The sequence below is a fragment of the Dama dama genome, chromosome 8, assembly GCF_033118175.1.
Source record: "Dama dama isolate Ldn47 chromosome 8, ASM3311817v1, whole genome shotgun sequence".
Taxonomy (NCBI): Eukaryota; Metazoa; Chordata; class Mammalia; order Artiodactyla; family Cervidae; genus Dama; species Dama dama.
In genome coordinates, this window is record NC_083688.1 from 5815364 (window position 1) to 5831103 (window position 15740).

The window sequence follows — 15740 nt, forward strand, 5'->3', positions numbered from 1 at the left end:
AAAATCCCAGATATACAGCTTCTCTTGAAAATGCAGAAAAATGGGCTGATACCCCCAGGGCAAAGTTGACTGGAGCTGGGAACACTTCCCTTGGCAGGTTTCATTAGCATGCCGGCCTGTCTCAGGTGGCCATTTGAGTCTGCCTCTCTGGGTCTAGTTCCAGTCTGCTCCCCTTACCCTCAGTCTCCCCGAGCAGTCCCTAGCCAGTGTTGGTTTGAATGCCTCTGGTAACAAGGGACCAACTACATCTTTGAGGCAGTCGGTCTGAGCTGTTCAAAAAGGGCTCCTAATACAAGCCGTCTTCCCCTTTCTGTAACCAAGAAAGACACACAGGAAAAGAAGTGGGCTTTGGAGTCCGGCAGATCTGGATCTGAGTACCTCTCTAGCATTTAGCCAGCTGTGCGATCTCAGGCAAATGATGGCCTTTGTGCGCTTTGGTTTTCTTAGCTGCACCTCCCCTGCAGGGCTGCGCGAGGCTTAAAGTAGAGCAAGTTTATAAAATGCCGAAAGCAGGGTCTCTGACGCCGCATGGACTCCCCAAGTGGCCTTTATCATCCTGTGTAACCTCCAGCCAAGGGTCCGATTCTTCCCCAGGGAGCCGAAGAGTGGGAATACACTCAGAGGGTGCTGAGCAGCAGATGGAAGTCAGAGGCAGAGGCGGAACTTGCCCTGGTGGGCACACACTTGCTGGCCAGCCCCCAGGACTGCAGATCTCTGATAGTTTGGCCTACCCGTACTCCCAGGGAGAGAGTCAGCTTCAGGAGGGATCCCCTTCTCTGGTCCTTCCCCCACAGACTGCAGCCTCCGCCCGCCCCCCCACCCCACCCCCACCCCCCTGCCAGGAGGCGATCCAGAATCCTGGGCCTGGAACTGGAGTGGGGAAGGTCAAGGGAGGAAAAGCAGGGAATGGTAACCGCCTTCAGCCAAGCTGGCCATCTGGCTGTGTGTCTGGCGGACGGCGGGGCACCTTACCTGGGTCCTTGCATATCATTTTCACATCCACTCTAGGACACAGACCCTCTCATCCCTGTTCTACAGACATGGACCTGGAGACTCAGGGAGGTTTAGAAACTTGCTCAAAGCCAGCCCTGAAAGGTCGGTCGGGTCCCTGAGCGCTGAGCCCATGATCACGGCGCTCCAAGGCCTCACCTAAATTCGGGGTGCCCAGTCATTGGGGGTGGGGCAGGGGAGAGCATTTTTAACTAAAAGCGCTCCTGAGTTTGTCTCTGAGCCGGTGTCTGAGCCTCCGTTCGTGAACTAGTGTGTGCACATCACCTCGTGCGAGGCAGTTTGTTGGGGGGTGCGTGTGCCTGAGGGTCACGTGTGTAAGAGTGAGCGTGTCCATGTCTATCCACGCAGGGCCTCCCACCCCACCGTGGGTCTGGGTGTTGCGAGGCGTCCGGACCCCTGGTTGGGTGCGCGGCGGCTGAGTCCAAGCCGGGCGCGGGGTGAAGGTGCTGGCGAGAGCGTGCGCACGTGGGGCGGGCGGCGGTGTCCGCGGGTCGGTGTCCGCGGGTCGCTGTCCGCGGTGCGGGCTCCGTGTCCCCCCCACCCCCGCACCCGCCTCGGTGCTGATTGGCTCGGCGCCGCCGTGACGGGCCGGCCCCCGCCCGGGGCGGCGGCGGCGGCGGCGGCAGGGGCGGGCGCGGGTGCCCGCGTGTGCGCTGAGAGCCGGCGTGTGCGCCGGTGTGTGCGCCCGGCCGCCGGGTGTGCGGGAGAGCAGGGAGCGCGCCGACGCGCGGGCGGCCGCGGCCGAGCCCAGGGTGCGCGGCGCCCCCGCCCGCCCGCCCGCCCGGCCCGGCCATGGCCCCCGCCCGGGGCCGCCTGCCCCCCGCGCTCTGGGTCGTCACGGCCGCGGCGGCGGCGGCCACCTGCGTGTCCGCGGCGCGCGGCGAAGGTGAGCGGCGGCGGCTGGCGGGGCGGGGGCGGCCGAGGGGCCGGGGGCGCGGCGCGCGCAGCAGCAGCCGGAGCGAGCCCGCCGAGAGGCTCAACTTCCTTCCCCTCGACCCCAGTGCCCGAGGGGCTGGGATCCCTGGATCTGGGTGGGGAGGGGTGGCACCGCAAGAGACCCGGGGTCGGGGACGGAGCGCCGGGGACAGGGCTGGGGGGAGACGGACCCGGGGGCTTGAGGAGGAGGGACAGGGAGGCGCGAGGGACACGGGGCCGGGACTCAGGGGTTCGGAGCTGGGGACAGGGAACTGAGGATCGGGCACTGGGGATGAGGGGGCAGGACCCGAGGATGAAAGACAAGAGAAGAGACAGAGGGGAGAGAGGGGATAGGGCAGGGGCCGGGGTGGGGGCAGAGGACAGGGGACCCGGGATGCAGGGCGAGGTTCAGAGGGCTGAAGAGAAGCGGCGGGATGGTGTCCAGGGATGGGGGCCAGGAAGGGAGGCAGGAGGACCAGAGAACAGAACCAGGTTTGGGGGAAGACCGGCGTGAAGGGCAGGGAATGAGGGTCTTGGAAGTGGGCTGGGCTGGAGGGCTGGGGGCCGGGGGCGCGGAAGGACAGCAGTGGCCAGGGACTGCCTGCTGGGAGGGGAAGCAGCTTTGGTGGGCGCTGGGGAGAAGGGGCCCCGGAGGAGGGGGCTGAGCAGGCTTCAGACAGACTGAGGCAGGCAAGGCCCGGAGGGCTGGGTCTTGTCCAGGGACAAGGCTGGGGAAGTCCGGTCACTCTGGGGGACACAGGATGAGGGTGTGGGCTGAGCATTAGAGACCAAAAGGATCTGGGAGGGGATAAGGGAAGCCGGGAGGGGGCATCTATCAGGTTTCACCAACACCTAGGGCTGCAGACCTGCGTGAGCGTGTGCACACACACACACACACACACACTCACACCTTAGTCCACCGGGCACCCCAGGTCCAGCTCAGGACACTGCCCTGGGTTCTGCTCCTCGCCCGACCCCTGCCCTGGAACCCCTCTCCTCTTGCAGCTCTGCCAGGAGGAGGCCTGACTTGGGGGTCTGTGCAAATCCTAGGGTTCACAGCCTGGGTCCAGAGCCGCGTCCTCAGCCTGGCAGAATGAACTCCTAGATTCCAGGGAGCTCCAGAGCCGGTGTCCCTCATCCACGCTCAGACACACAACCGATCCACCCCTCACACACGAACAGCTCAGAGAGATGCAGCCATACCCACAGCCACACATGCAGCAGCAGCCTCGTGTTGGGATTCACACACAGAGACCCAGGCCCGCAGACTCGTGTGCATGGATAGCCCCCACACCCCTACAGTCAGATGCCCAGAAGTGCGGCCAGTACACATGTGCACGCATGTGCATGTAAAGATTCATGGGTGTGAAAATATGCACATCGTGGGCAGACAGCACATATATGAAAAGACCCTCAGACTTGCATTCCTGTCCCTAGAAACACATGTGCACGGCACCAATGCACACAGATGTACATAAACTCAACCTCCAATGAGACAGGGGCCACACAGGGAGCAGGGACCATAGCAAGGGAGCCGAGGGGTGAGCGGGGAAGGGGTGAGCCGCAAAGGGGTGAGCCAGAAAGGGGTGAGCAGGGAAGGGGTGAGCCAGGAAGGGGTGAGCAGGGAAGGGGACACACGGCCCTGGGAGGTCTGGGAGCTGTGGCCCGAGGACACAGTTTCCTCCGGGTTGGATGGGGAGAAGGCGGCAGTTTCTTTACCCAGCAGGTTTCTGAGGGGCCCACAGCAAGTGCCCGGGCATTAGGTGGGGTGCTTCAACCCTCGTCTTTGGGGAGGATCCAGCACCCTCCAGAATGCCACACTGGCAAACCCCAAATCCCCCTAGGAGGGGACTTTGACCCGGCTCCTGAGCAGAGGGCAGACCGTTTTGGCCTGGGAGAGAGGCTGTGTCCGGAGAGGGGCAGCAGTTGGAAAAGAGGCGAGGTCACCAGGAGAGGAAGCGGGGTGGGGGGAGGGTGCGTATGTCAGGGGTGGGAGGGAGGCAGGCAGGCCTGGTGCCAGGGCCTGGCCACACCTATTTGATCAGCGCAGCAGGGCACCCCTGCCTGGGCACAGGTTACCCACGCAGGTCTGACGGTCCTGGGTGGAGACCTGGGGCCTGGGTTCCACGCAGGACAACCAGAAGTCTGTGCGCTGGTGCAGGGCCAGGACTGGCCGGGGAGACTGTGGGAACTCAGGGAGGGGACTCTTTTCCCAGTGGGGGTCCTGCAAAGGTGACAGTGCCCCAGGCTACCCGAGTGCCCCTCTGCCAGGTCCCTCACGGGGCTGGGGACGGCCCTGCACCTGCAGAGATGCCCCCAAACTCCACCAGGCTCAAAGCCCCTTATCACTCTCTGATGTGGATTATCCACCAATTTGGGGTGATCTCCGAGGCATTCACATCCCAGCTGACATCCCCTGGCCACCCCGAATTCTCCAGCCTCGCCACCATGCTCTCTGTCCTCCGGGAATGTAAATCAATTTAAGTATTAGTCTCAGCGAAATGGAATGGGGGAAGGTGACGGCGTGGGAGAAAAAAAAGAAATCGCATAATACCTTCCTCAGTCAAACAGGAAAGGCTTAGGAATTATCTGTGCTTCTCAGAGCGGGGGGGGGGGGACCCGTTTGATCCCCCAGAACAGGCCGGCAGGTAGGCCTGGGAGGGACGCCTGCAGACATCTGGCCGATGAGGAAACTGAGGCACAGAGGGGTTAAGTGGTTGCTTCCCTGAAGGCCCTGAGAGACCGTGTGTCCAGTTTTCCCATCTGCAAGTGGGGAGATGGGCCCAGAGAGGGTCATCGACTTCCCAGGGGTCACATAGACCTATAGTCCAGCAGCGCAAGAGGGCAGAGAAAGCCCGGCCCTAGTGAGCCGAAGCGTTGGCCTCTCCAAGGGGACTCAGGCCCCGGCAGGAGAGGCCTTAGCCCTGGACTTCCCTCCAGCCCCGTGAGACCTCCTGTGGGCCTGGAGCCTCCCGTGAGAGACCCTCTGCGTCCCCCCATAGAAGGGGACAGGACATGGGGAATAGGGGGACAGAGAGAGGGGGAGGGGAGGGACAGAGACAAGTCTGGAAGGAATTGGAACAAGCAGCCTTGGAATCCGGTCGCTCTTCCAGAATCCAATAAAATTGACTTTTGACTTATCTTTGGATTATCTGAGACCCCCCCTTGGCTGACTGATCACGAATCAGCTGCAGATGTGGTTGGGGATTCCCAGCGGGGAGGGAAGGGCCTGGAAAGTGGGGGTGCGCAGGACGCTGCCTCTAGAGTTGGGGTGTTCATGGGGAGAAGTCCCAGCGGTCCCTGGGTGGGCGCAGGTCTGAGCTGCATCCAGGGGTGCTGACCCGGGGTCCTTCAGTTCCGAGACCCCCGTCTGGGATGTGGGGTGGGGCGGGAGAGCCCACAGGTCCCTGTCTGCCGCCGCCCCCCCCCCTCCCCAAACTCGGCCCGCTAGTCTGGGGGAAACTGCAGTGCAGCCCCTCCCCCGCCCACCCGCCAACAGGAGGAGAGAGCTCCTGACCCAGTTTTCTCGCCATTGCCGGGGAGGGAGGGAGGGAGGCGGGAAAGCTTCTCTGCCTGCCGCCCTGGCGTGGGGCCGGTTCGGCTTGGGGAAGGGAGATCCCCCTGCCGACGTTGCCTCCATCCCCTGGTCCCACCCGGCCCCCCGGGGGATCCCAAGCCCGAGCTCAGAAGTCCCTCCCTGGCTGGGCAAGTCCTCTTTCCAGCTGCCCTCTGGGCCCCAGCCCCCAACGCTGGGTGGGGAGAGTGAGGGGAGAAAGAGGAAGAAAAGCCGCGCATGAGAGCATCCTCACTCCCAGCATTTCCTGAGGACACTTGTCTCCATCAATGAGGGGCAGGCGCAGAGCTATGCAAACCTCAGGCAGGAGGACAGCACCCACCTCTCTTCGGGAAAGTTCCAGAAAGGCCGATTTTAACCCTCTGCGACCTGCCCGGGGTAGCAGATCGGGTTGGTTGGAAGCCCGTGGTTGCTGGCTGGGAGAGGTGGGTAGACAGAAGAGGAAGGAAAATGAAAGCTGTGAGACTGGGAGCCCAAACCCCTTTCATCAGAGAGATCAAAGGCAGCAGGGACCAGAGAGGTGGAGGGACTCACCCAAGGACACACAGCACTTAGACAGTGCTGGCATTCAAGCCCTGATTTCTTCCCAGTTTGGTGCATCTTTATCGCCTTAAAGTGAGTGATACTCACTACTTCTAGGTACCAAGAGAGAGGCAGGAGGGCCAGGACTTAGGGAACAGGAACCAACTTTGGTAAGGCATTGGCTCCAGGCATTACCAGTTTACTGTCGCCCACCCTTATGTATTATTATCCCCATGTTACAGATGAGGAAATTGAGGTTCAGTGAAGTGCAGGTCACCCGCTACCAGGTAGCTGTGTTGAGATGTGAGCCCAGTAGTGTCTGATTCTGAAGGCAGGCTCTTTTCTCTACCCTGTTGTTGGTACTTAGCAGGGTCCTGAGGGTCTGGCTTAGAGTAAATGTGCCTCTCGGGCCAGCATTCCTTCTCTGAGGTTCTGCTTCTTGGGCTCAAGCTGCCGGGGCTGATGGCTTTGTCTGTGGTGCTCTGGGTGCCAGCCCAGCAGTCACACCTGTGGAACTCCAGGCACCATCCTGATCTTCCCTGAGGCTCAGTGTTTTCATCTGGAAAATGGGCAGAGGGATGAGCACCTTTCAGTGTTGCCATGTGGGCCACAGATGAGGCATTGCAAGCTCCCCTAGCAGAGCCCAGCACGTAGTACGTGCTTCCTACGAGGCAGCGCTTCTTCCTCCAAAGCCCTCCATGTCCCATCTGCACCGAGGACCTGCTCAGTGGGAGGTGCCTTTTGGGGACCCTGGTGATGGGAAAGCTGGGTCCAGTCCTCTGGATGGAGGTTTGACTTTCAGTGCAAACATCGGTGGGTTCTTTGGAATGCCACCGTGTCCTGTGAGTGGCCCAGGGCCAGGTCATCTTCACAGCCCCCTGCAAGGCAGGCATCACCGTCACCCCATTTTACAGGGGAGGAAGTGGAGGTTCAGGGATGGAGGAAACGTGGTCAGGGACAAACAGCTCCTGAGTGGCAGAGCTGTGATTCAGATCCAGACCTCCTGGACCACTAAACCCAGACCTTCGGCATCTCACTGCCACCACGTCGAGGCAGCCTAGCTCTTAGGGCAGTTTGAGTCTTCCGGGAGGTGAGAAGGTTATATTTTGTGGTGGTGGAGGCAAGCTTCAGGAAAGAGCAAGAACTTGAACTGAGCCTTGAAGGCCAGGGAAGTGAGGAAGGACCCAGAGACCGGAGCTGGAGTGTTCGGGCCAGTGTGGCCAGGCCGCCCTGGCCCTGGGGGACTGGCCAGAGATCTGATGTGCTCTTGTCTCCTCTTCTGCAGTGAACTTGCTGGACACGTCCACCATCCACGGGGACTGGGGCTGGCTCACGTATCCGGCTCACGGGGTGAGTGACGGGCAGCGGGGCCAGTGCTGTCCCTCTGTGACCAGAGAGGTGTGACGCCCAGTGCTTATCATCGGGCAGATCAAAAGGAAGCAGAGGCCACGAGAGGTGAAGGGACTTAGACAAGGACGCACAGCAGTCAAGAGGCAGAGCTGCAGACTTCTTAAATTTCGTGCATGCAGACTTCTGGAATTTCAGAACCAAGTCCGGGGCCGGCTCCCCCTTCTTCCGGTCTGAGGTCTGGATGTGATATCCTTCCGTCTGTGTCCCAGGCCCACCAGGCCTCCATGGTGATGCTGGGCTCCGCCCAGTAGATCCTTGTACTCACAGGCGACTCCCTTCCGCCCTCCCGGGGAGTTGGCATGGTAACCCCGAGTGTCCAGAGCCAAGGATACACTGCCCAGTCCCCCCGATTCTCTTAAATCTCAGGGGGGCAGGGCGGTAAAGCCAGCGCAAGCCCATGAGCTTGGTGGGGTTGGGCCCCACCATCCATAAGCTGAGTGTCCTTGGGTCACCACTTCACCTCCCTGAGCCTCAGTTTCCCTGTCTATAGAATGGGATGAGCACGTGGCGACCTCGTGGGGTTTGCTGGGAGGGTGAAGGGAGACAACACGTGGTCTTGGCACCATGCGTGGCACAGGGTAGGCCTCCATTAATGTATTACTATCATTATCGTTGTCATTAGTGTGTAATATGGCTATATCTCAGATAAATCTCCTCCGACAGACATGCTTAGAAACACGCACCTCCTCACCATAGACACAAGCACGTCTGGCACCCGCAGCTTCTTGCATGAACACTTCTGCTTCCATGGCTCCAGAGACAGAGTGATGATAATATTAATGATGACGATGGCACTGAGCTGATATTTGAGTATTTCTTTACTGTGGGGTAAGACTGTAATCTGGGCTGTCTGGGGGCTGTGCCTGGGGTCAGGACAGTCCTGGCTCCTCTCTTTCTGGGGGTCTGGTCCCCAGGTGGCGGTAAGCTGAGTCTGTTGTCTGCGGCCCCCCTGCACCAGGCTCCAGGGAGTTGAAGGAGCAGGCCAGGGCCCCCGAGAGCTGGGACGGACCCCTTCTCTGTCTCAGCCCATCAACCCTGCCTGAAGACAAAGGCTGGGCCCTGGGGGTGTCCCATTACCCCCCAGGGCCTAAGCCTCTCCCCTTGAGGGGCTAATCTGTGTGTCCCGCATGGCTGTCTCCCGGGGTGCTCGGGTGTGTGAAGGGCTTTGGTGCAGGGAACCAGCTCTGCCAGTAGCAGGGACTGACCCAAGAGGAGGTGACTGCCTGGCTGTGGGCTGGGTCAGCGTCTTCCCTGAGACTCAGCAGCTGGGCAGGAATGGACTTGAACCCCTGGTTGGGCTGGGTATCTCTGTCCCTCTGTCCCACTCAGAGCTTAGGACTTGGTTTTTAGGGTAACAAGAAGTAGGAAGGATTTTAAGGAGGGGTGGGGGGTGGTGAGAAATATGACTGGACTTGTGTTTTGGACAATAGCACTGGTCATGTAAGGTTCTTTTGTTTGCTGGATGCTGTGAAGAGTGGCTTGGGGAATTCCCTGTTGATCTACTGGTTAGGACTCCGCGTTTTCACTGCCAGAGGTGCAGGTTCAGTACCTGGTTGGGGAGCTAAAGATCTTGCAAGCTATATGGCACGGCTAAAAACAGACAAACAAAACCCCCTAAAAAAAGACTGGTTCAGAGTTACTCATTTCACTTGAGAGTTAGAACAAATAACTTATATTCACATAAAGTGAAGTCTCTCTGTCGTGTCTAACTCTTTGCGACCCCATGGACTGTAGCCTACCAGGCTCCTGCATCCATGGGATTTTTCAGGCACGAATACCGAAATGGGTTGCCATTTCCTTCTCCAGAGGATCTTCCTGACCCAGGGATCAAACCAAGGCCTCCTGCAATGTAGGCAGCCGCTTTACCATCTGAACCACCAGGGAAGTCACATAGCTCTTAATCACCACTACTAATCCTCCAAGGGGTGCAGCCATCCCATTTCACAGATGAGGAAGCTGAGGCTCAGAGCAGGGAGAGAAAACTCTCCACCATCAGGCAGGTTTCAAGTGATGGATGTGAGCTCAGATCTCTCTGGGCCTGGAGCCGTCACTGGGTCCCTGTGTCACCTTGTGAAGGGCTGGGAACCGATCCTGCATTATTTACTGAGACAGGGACCCCCTCCTACCAGCACAGGGCCTGGGGATGGGGCTTGCCCAGAGGAGAGAGAAAGCCAGATGAGATCTCTGTTTCCAAGCTCTGGATCTTGACCCTGTGCCAGGCTGGCAGGTGAAACATGCAGGTGCCCACATCCAGGGGGTCTGGGGAGGGCCCTGGGAATCTTTGGTTGAACAAGTTTGTAGCTGGGTGGAGACTGGTGGTCCCTGCGGTTCTATCCATCCTTCTAATTCTGGAGTCTGTTAAGCACCCTGGGTACCAGGGTCGCCCATGCCTGTCTCCAACATCACCAAGTTATCAGACCGTCAGGCAGGCCGCACAGCCTGAAGCTGGCGGTGCTGGGTCGGGAAGAGCCAGAGCTCTGCGGCCTCAAATCAGCGTGATCAGGCCAGTCCTTTACCTCGCCTCCACCTCCTCGTTTATAACACAAGGATGATCACAGAGCCTGCTCCTGCAGTTGTCGTCTGAGAGATGATGCAGGAAAAGGACATTGTACCAGCAAGAAACCAGACACTCTGAGAGGTTAAGCATCTCCGCTAAGATCTGGGGAGTCTGGCCCCCAGAACTCACGCTTCTAACCAGGCTGCACCCCCCTCTTTGGACCCCTCTGTCCACGCACTGGGTAGTGCTCCACCTCACCTGGTGAATTAACAGCCTCACCTGGTGAATATTCCTTTTTATTGTCTCTTGATCCTTACCAGCCCCTGGAGTAGATGAAAGTTGGCAGGCATTAGCTACCTCAATTTACTTATGAGAAGTCCAAAGCTCAGAGAGGGAGTGTGATCTGCCCAGGGATGCACAGCTGGTTCGCTGCTTTTGGTTCCTGGAAGGGGGACAGAGTTCCGTAGGGATAGTGGGGGCTGGGGGGGGGGGGCGGTATGTGCCGGGCAGCTGGGCTGGGCGTGGCACTGGGCATGGAGTGGGGTGCCCCAGGTGAGAACAGGGCTGATTCTCCCTTGCACCACCCGCCAGGAATTTGTGCCACACTATGTCTGCGGCAGCCCCTGAGGCTAAGCCAGGCCATTGGCCCTGCTCGGGCAGCTGGAGCAGACTGGGATCGAGCTGATTAATTTATCCGGGTCCCTGGCAGGAAACAGACAGCAAGCAGCTGGCTGGCTCTTTGGTGCTCCATTAATTGTGACAGTGACTTTAACCCCAGATGTGACACAGTGCCGCCCAGAGCCCCGACTGCAGAGTGAGGTGCGGCATGGGGGTCCTTCTTGGGGTAGGGGGCATGCAGGAGGCATACAGTCTTTCAGGTGAGGCTGGCACACCCTGGTCTGCTTCCCCAGGGGTCCCTGGAGGCTGGCACAGGGGGGCTGGGATGATGGCAGGCCAGCATCGTGTCAGTCCCCTTCTGGGCCAGGCCCCAGCTAAGCACCAGGCAGGCTTCTTCTCTGTGCATCCTCTCAAGTCTCACTGAAGTGGGGCCTTTCTGAGCCCCTCTTACAGATAAGGGCGCTGGGGGTTGAGACCACATAGCTGACCAAGATGAAGTCAGATCTAGCGGCTTTTGTCGGGCAGGGAAGACTTGGGATGCCCCGGATCCCCACTCTCGTGCTTGTGGGACAGCTCGGGATGCTGCCGCTTCTCAGAGCACAATGAGGAGTGATCTTTGCTTCCTCCCCGCTCCTCCCAAACTGTCCTCCCCTCTCCGGCCCCTGCTTAAGCAATAGGGTCCCCAGTTCAAAGACAATACCCACAGAGGCCCAAGAGAGATCACGGCCCTGTGCCTCTGATGCACGCAGGACACGACCCCAGAGAGGCGTGGCCATTTGCCTAAGGTCACACAGCCAGTTGAGACTGAACCCAGGCCTCTCGACTTTTGTTTCATTTCTCAACGCTGTGTCTTCGGCATGGCTCTTCTGTGTCCAGAGTGGGCTTGCTGAACATTGCTGGCCCTTGCCAGCCTCTGCTGGGGCTCTCCCTCCCACCCCTGCAGGAAGGTCCAGCTTCAGCCCTGCAGGAGGTTTTGCCACACCCCGAATGCCCCCACCCCGAATGCCCCCATCCCGAATGCCCACACCCCGAATGCCCCCACCCCGAATGCCCACACCCCGAATGCCCACACCCTTCGTGTGTCGCCCTCCACACTTTATCTGTGAAAATAGGAGGGGGCTGGCGGGGAGAGAGTATTTCTTGTGCAATTCATTTTATTAGTTCAGTTCAGTCGCTCAGTCATGTCCCACTCTCTGTGACCCCATGAACTGCAGCACGCCAGGCCTCCCTGTCCATCACCAACTCCCGGAGTTTACCCAAACTCATGTCCATTGAGTCGCTGATGCCATCCAACCATCTCATCCTCTGTCGTCCCCTTCTCCTCCTGCGGCAAAATACACTTAACATAACATTTACCATCTTAGCCATTTGTAAGCCTCCAGTTCAGTGGCATTAAGTCCACTCACATTGTTATGTGACCGTCACCACCGTCCATCTCCAGAGTGCTTTCATCTTCCCAGACTGAAATTCTGTATCCATTAAATTATAATAACTCCCATGACCCTCTTGCCTCAGCCCCTGGTAAGTACCAGTCTACTTTCTGTCTCTAGGAATCTGATGTAAGTGCCTCATATAAGTGGAAGCATACAGGACTTGTTCTTTTGTGTCTGGTTTATTTCATGCAGCATAAGGTCTTCAAGGTTCCTCGGTGTTGTAGCACGTGTCAGAATTTCACACTGTCCCGCTGTATCTGTACGTACATTTTGTTTGTCCATTTATCCACTGAGGGACATGTATTTGCGTTTCCACCTTTGGGCTGCGATAAGCATGGATGTGCAAATCTCTGATTGTGTCCCTGCTTTTTTTTGGGTGCACACCCAGAAGAGGAATTCTATGTTTAATTGCTTGTTATTTACTGTTTTCCACAGTGGCCGCACCAGTTAACATTCCCACTAGCAATACACAGGGTTCCAATTTCTCCACATCCTCGCCAACCCTTGTTATTTTCAGTTGCTTTGATAATAGCTAATGGGTGTGAAGTGGTATCTCACTGTGGTTTTGATTTGAATTTCCCTAATGCTTAGTGACGCTAAGCATCTTTCCACATGCTCTTTGGCCATCTGTGTATCTTCTTTAGAGAAAAGTCTATTCGAGTCCTTTGCCCGTTTTCTAATTAGGTCTCTCTGGTTCTTTGTTTTTCAATTGTAGAAGTTCTTTATATATTCTGGATACTAATCCATGTCAGATACGTGGTTTGCAGCTGTTTTCTTCCATTCTAGGGGTTGCCTTCTCACTCTGTTGATTGTGTCAGTGATGGTCACTGGTTTACTTCTGAATCAGTGACGCCTGGCCAGCACCTGACACATAAGTAATCATACTCAACTTCCCCGCATCCTGGTACGCCCTTGCAGGGGACCCAGGGCAGCCCGTGAGGGGGTGGGGGCAGAGGGAACATCACACACAGCAAGACAGAGGAATCCACCCATCAGACACTCAACAAGCACCAGTTCAGCGGGTGCTGCTGAAGGATTTGAGGCCAGGGTGTGACATAGCTTCATGCAATTGAACAGATCTTTCTGGCAGCTGATGTGAAAACTGGACCAGTGGGCTCACTGACTTCCCCACACAAGTCACCCCACTCTGGGAGTGACAGAGTAGCTGTGTAGAAATGAGGTCAGAGCCTTGTAGCTTTGGCATCAGTTCTAGTCCTGGCTCCATCACTCGATAGCTATGTGACCCCGGACACACGGCTCTAGGTTTGAACCCCTCGGTTCTGTGTCTGTGAAGAGGCAACAGATAACGCTTCCCCCAGAATATCCCCGGTGGCTCAGACAGTAAAGAATCTGCCTGCAATGCAGGAGACAGAAGAGACACAGCTTTGATCCCTGGGTCAGGAAGATCCCCTAGAGGAGGGACTGGCAACCCACTCCAGTACTCTTGCCTGGAGAATCCCTTGGACAGAGGAGCCTGGCAGGCTACAGTCCATGGGGTCACAAAGAGTCGGACACGACCGAGTGACTAATAACACTTCCCTGTAACCCCATGTGTAGGGTGCTTGGCCTCTTGATGGCTGACAGTCCCCTGGAAGGTCAGCCCCTGGAGGCTGGAGAATGTTCAGTCTTCTTTCCCAGACCTCCCCTAGCACCGTGCACGTGGCTCGTGGCAAGAGAGGGCCAGCCGCTGGCTCTCGTTTCAGCCGGCTGTGGTCTCTCTGCCTGCAGTGGGACTCCGTCAACGAGGTGGACGAGTCCTTCCGGCCCATCCACACTTACCAGGTTTGCAACGTCATGAGCCCCAACCAGAACAACTGGCTGCGGACCAGCTGGGTGCCCCGAGACGGCGCGCGGCGTGTCTACGCCGAGATCAAGTTCACCCTGCGCGACTGCAACAGCATGCCCGGCGTGCTGGGCACCTGCAAGGAGACCTTCAACCTCTACTACCTGGAGTCGGACCGCGACCTGGGCGCCAGCACGCAGGAGAGCCAGTTCCTCAAAATTGACACCATCGCGGCCGACGAGAGCTTCACGGGGGCCGACCTGGGCGTGCGGCGCCTCAAGCTCAACACGGAGGTGCGCGGCGTGGGGCCCCTCAGCAAGCGCGGCTTCTACCTGGCCTTCCAGGACATCGGCGCCTGCCTGGCCATCCTGTCCCTCCGCATCTACTACAAGAAGTGCCCCACCATGGTGCGCAACCTGGCCGCCTTCTCGGAGGCGGTGACCGGGGCCGACTCTTCCTCACTGGTGGAGGTGCGGGGCCAGTGCGTGCGGCACTCCGAGGAGCGGGACACGCCCAAGATGTACTGCAGCGCCGAGGGCGAGTGGCTGGTGCCCATCGGCAAGTGCGTGTGCAGCGCGGGCTACGAGGAGCGGCGGGACGCCTGCGTGGGTGAGCACGCCCCTGCGCGGGTGGGCTGACGGCTCGGTTCAGTCCCGGCAGGGCTGGCGGTGGGGGTGGGGGTGGCAGGGTTGGCACAGTCGGCAGATGTCTGGGTGGTGCAGGGTTGGCACCTGGGAGGATGCATGAAGCCCTAGTGTTCCTGCGTCCCCAGGCCACCCGTGAGTGTGCTGTGTGTGTCTTGCCGGGAGGGAAAAACACCACAGCCAGGTAGATCCTCCGTGGGTGTTGTGGAGAGGTCCATCTCTGGGCACCTGTGTGATTGGGGTATACTAACTGGGTACATACCTGTGTTAGGGAACAGTGATGGAACCTACCATAGCCAGCACTCTTCTAATTGCTTTTCACGTATGAACGCATTTAATCCCCACAGCTATCCAGTGAAATAGGAGCTTTTATTATCCTGATGCTAAAGATGAGGATGCTGAAGCCCAGAGAGGCAAAGTAACTTCCCTAAGGTCACACAGCTGGAAAGTCAACAGAACTGTGATTTGAGTTCAGAAGTCTGGCTCCAGAGTCCAGACTCAGAACCACTGAACTGCTACCCTGTTGGGTGGGAGAGGGTGTCGATTGGGATCTGGGCTCGGGGTGAAGGCATGCGTGGCGTACAGGGGCATCGTGAAGACAGGCGGGCAGGGACAGCCAGGGAGTTTCCGGGTTGCAGGCAGAACTTAGCTAGAGGTGTGGGGGAGGGGACAGCTGAGAGCAGCTGGGTCTTGAAATAGCAGCTGTTGCCACAGGTATCTACTGCTGGGGTTCCCATGTCACAGACCAGGAGCAGGGCCCAGAGTCCAGGCTGTGTGTGTGTGTGTGTGTGTGTGTGTGTGTGTGTGTGGTCAGCGGACACGCATCTTGGGTCGGTGCAGCCAGGCATCCCGACAGCCCAGGAACCCCGGGAGGGCTGGCGAGCGCACACAGCTGGGGCCCCAGCTGTTACTGGTCTTGCCCTGGTTGCCCTCTGCCATCCCTGGATCTCCCCAGGGGCCGGACACATGGCAGCCCAGCCACTCAGCCCAGCCTGGTGAAGCCTGCTGTGGGGACCACTGGTTCTCCTGGGGAAGGAGATGTTCCTGGGTGGGGATCAGAGAGACCAGGACCTGTCCCCCAGACAGCCTCGGGGAAGACTGGCCTGGGGCCCTGAAAGACACTCAGAATATCCTCCACAGGCCCTGGGACCACAGTTAGAGGGACCCTCAGGCCTCCCAGCACCATGCCTCTGTCCTAGCCAGCAGGAAGGCCCCTTGGTGCTCACAGGAGCAGGACACAGGCTGACCGTTTCAGGTGATGTTCAAGGTAGCTTCAGAGACCACCCCAGGCCACTTTAGGAGTTGTCTTGCCCCAGGAACTCCAGGACCATCT

General features: G+C 58.6%; 1 protein-coding gene across 1 annotated transcript in view; it reads left to right on the top strand.

Moving 5' to 3' along the window:
• The first annotated feature begins 1803 nt into the window (after positions 1–1803).
• The window catches only part of EPHA8 (EPH receptor A8), a 35284-nt gene continuing 21347 nt past the window's right edge, over positions 1804–15740 (top strand). The window contains exons 1-3 of the mRNA XM_061147830.1: positions 1804–1897; positions 7308–7372; positions 13709–14372. Coding sequence (XP_061003813.1) covers positions 1804–1897; positions 7308–7372; positions 13709–14372 — 823 coding nt within the window. The remainder of the gene's footprint in view (positions 1898–7307; positions 7373–13708; positions 14373–15740) is intronic.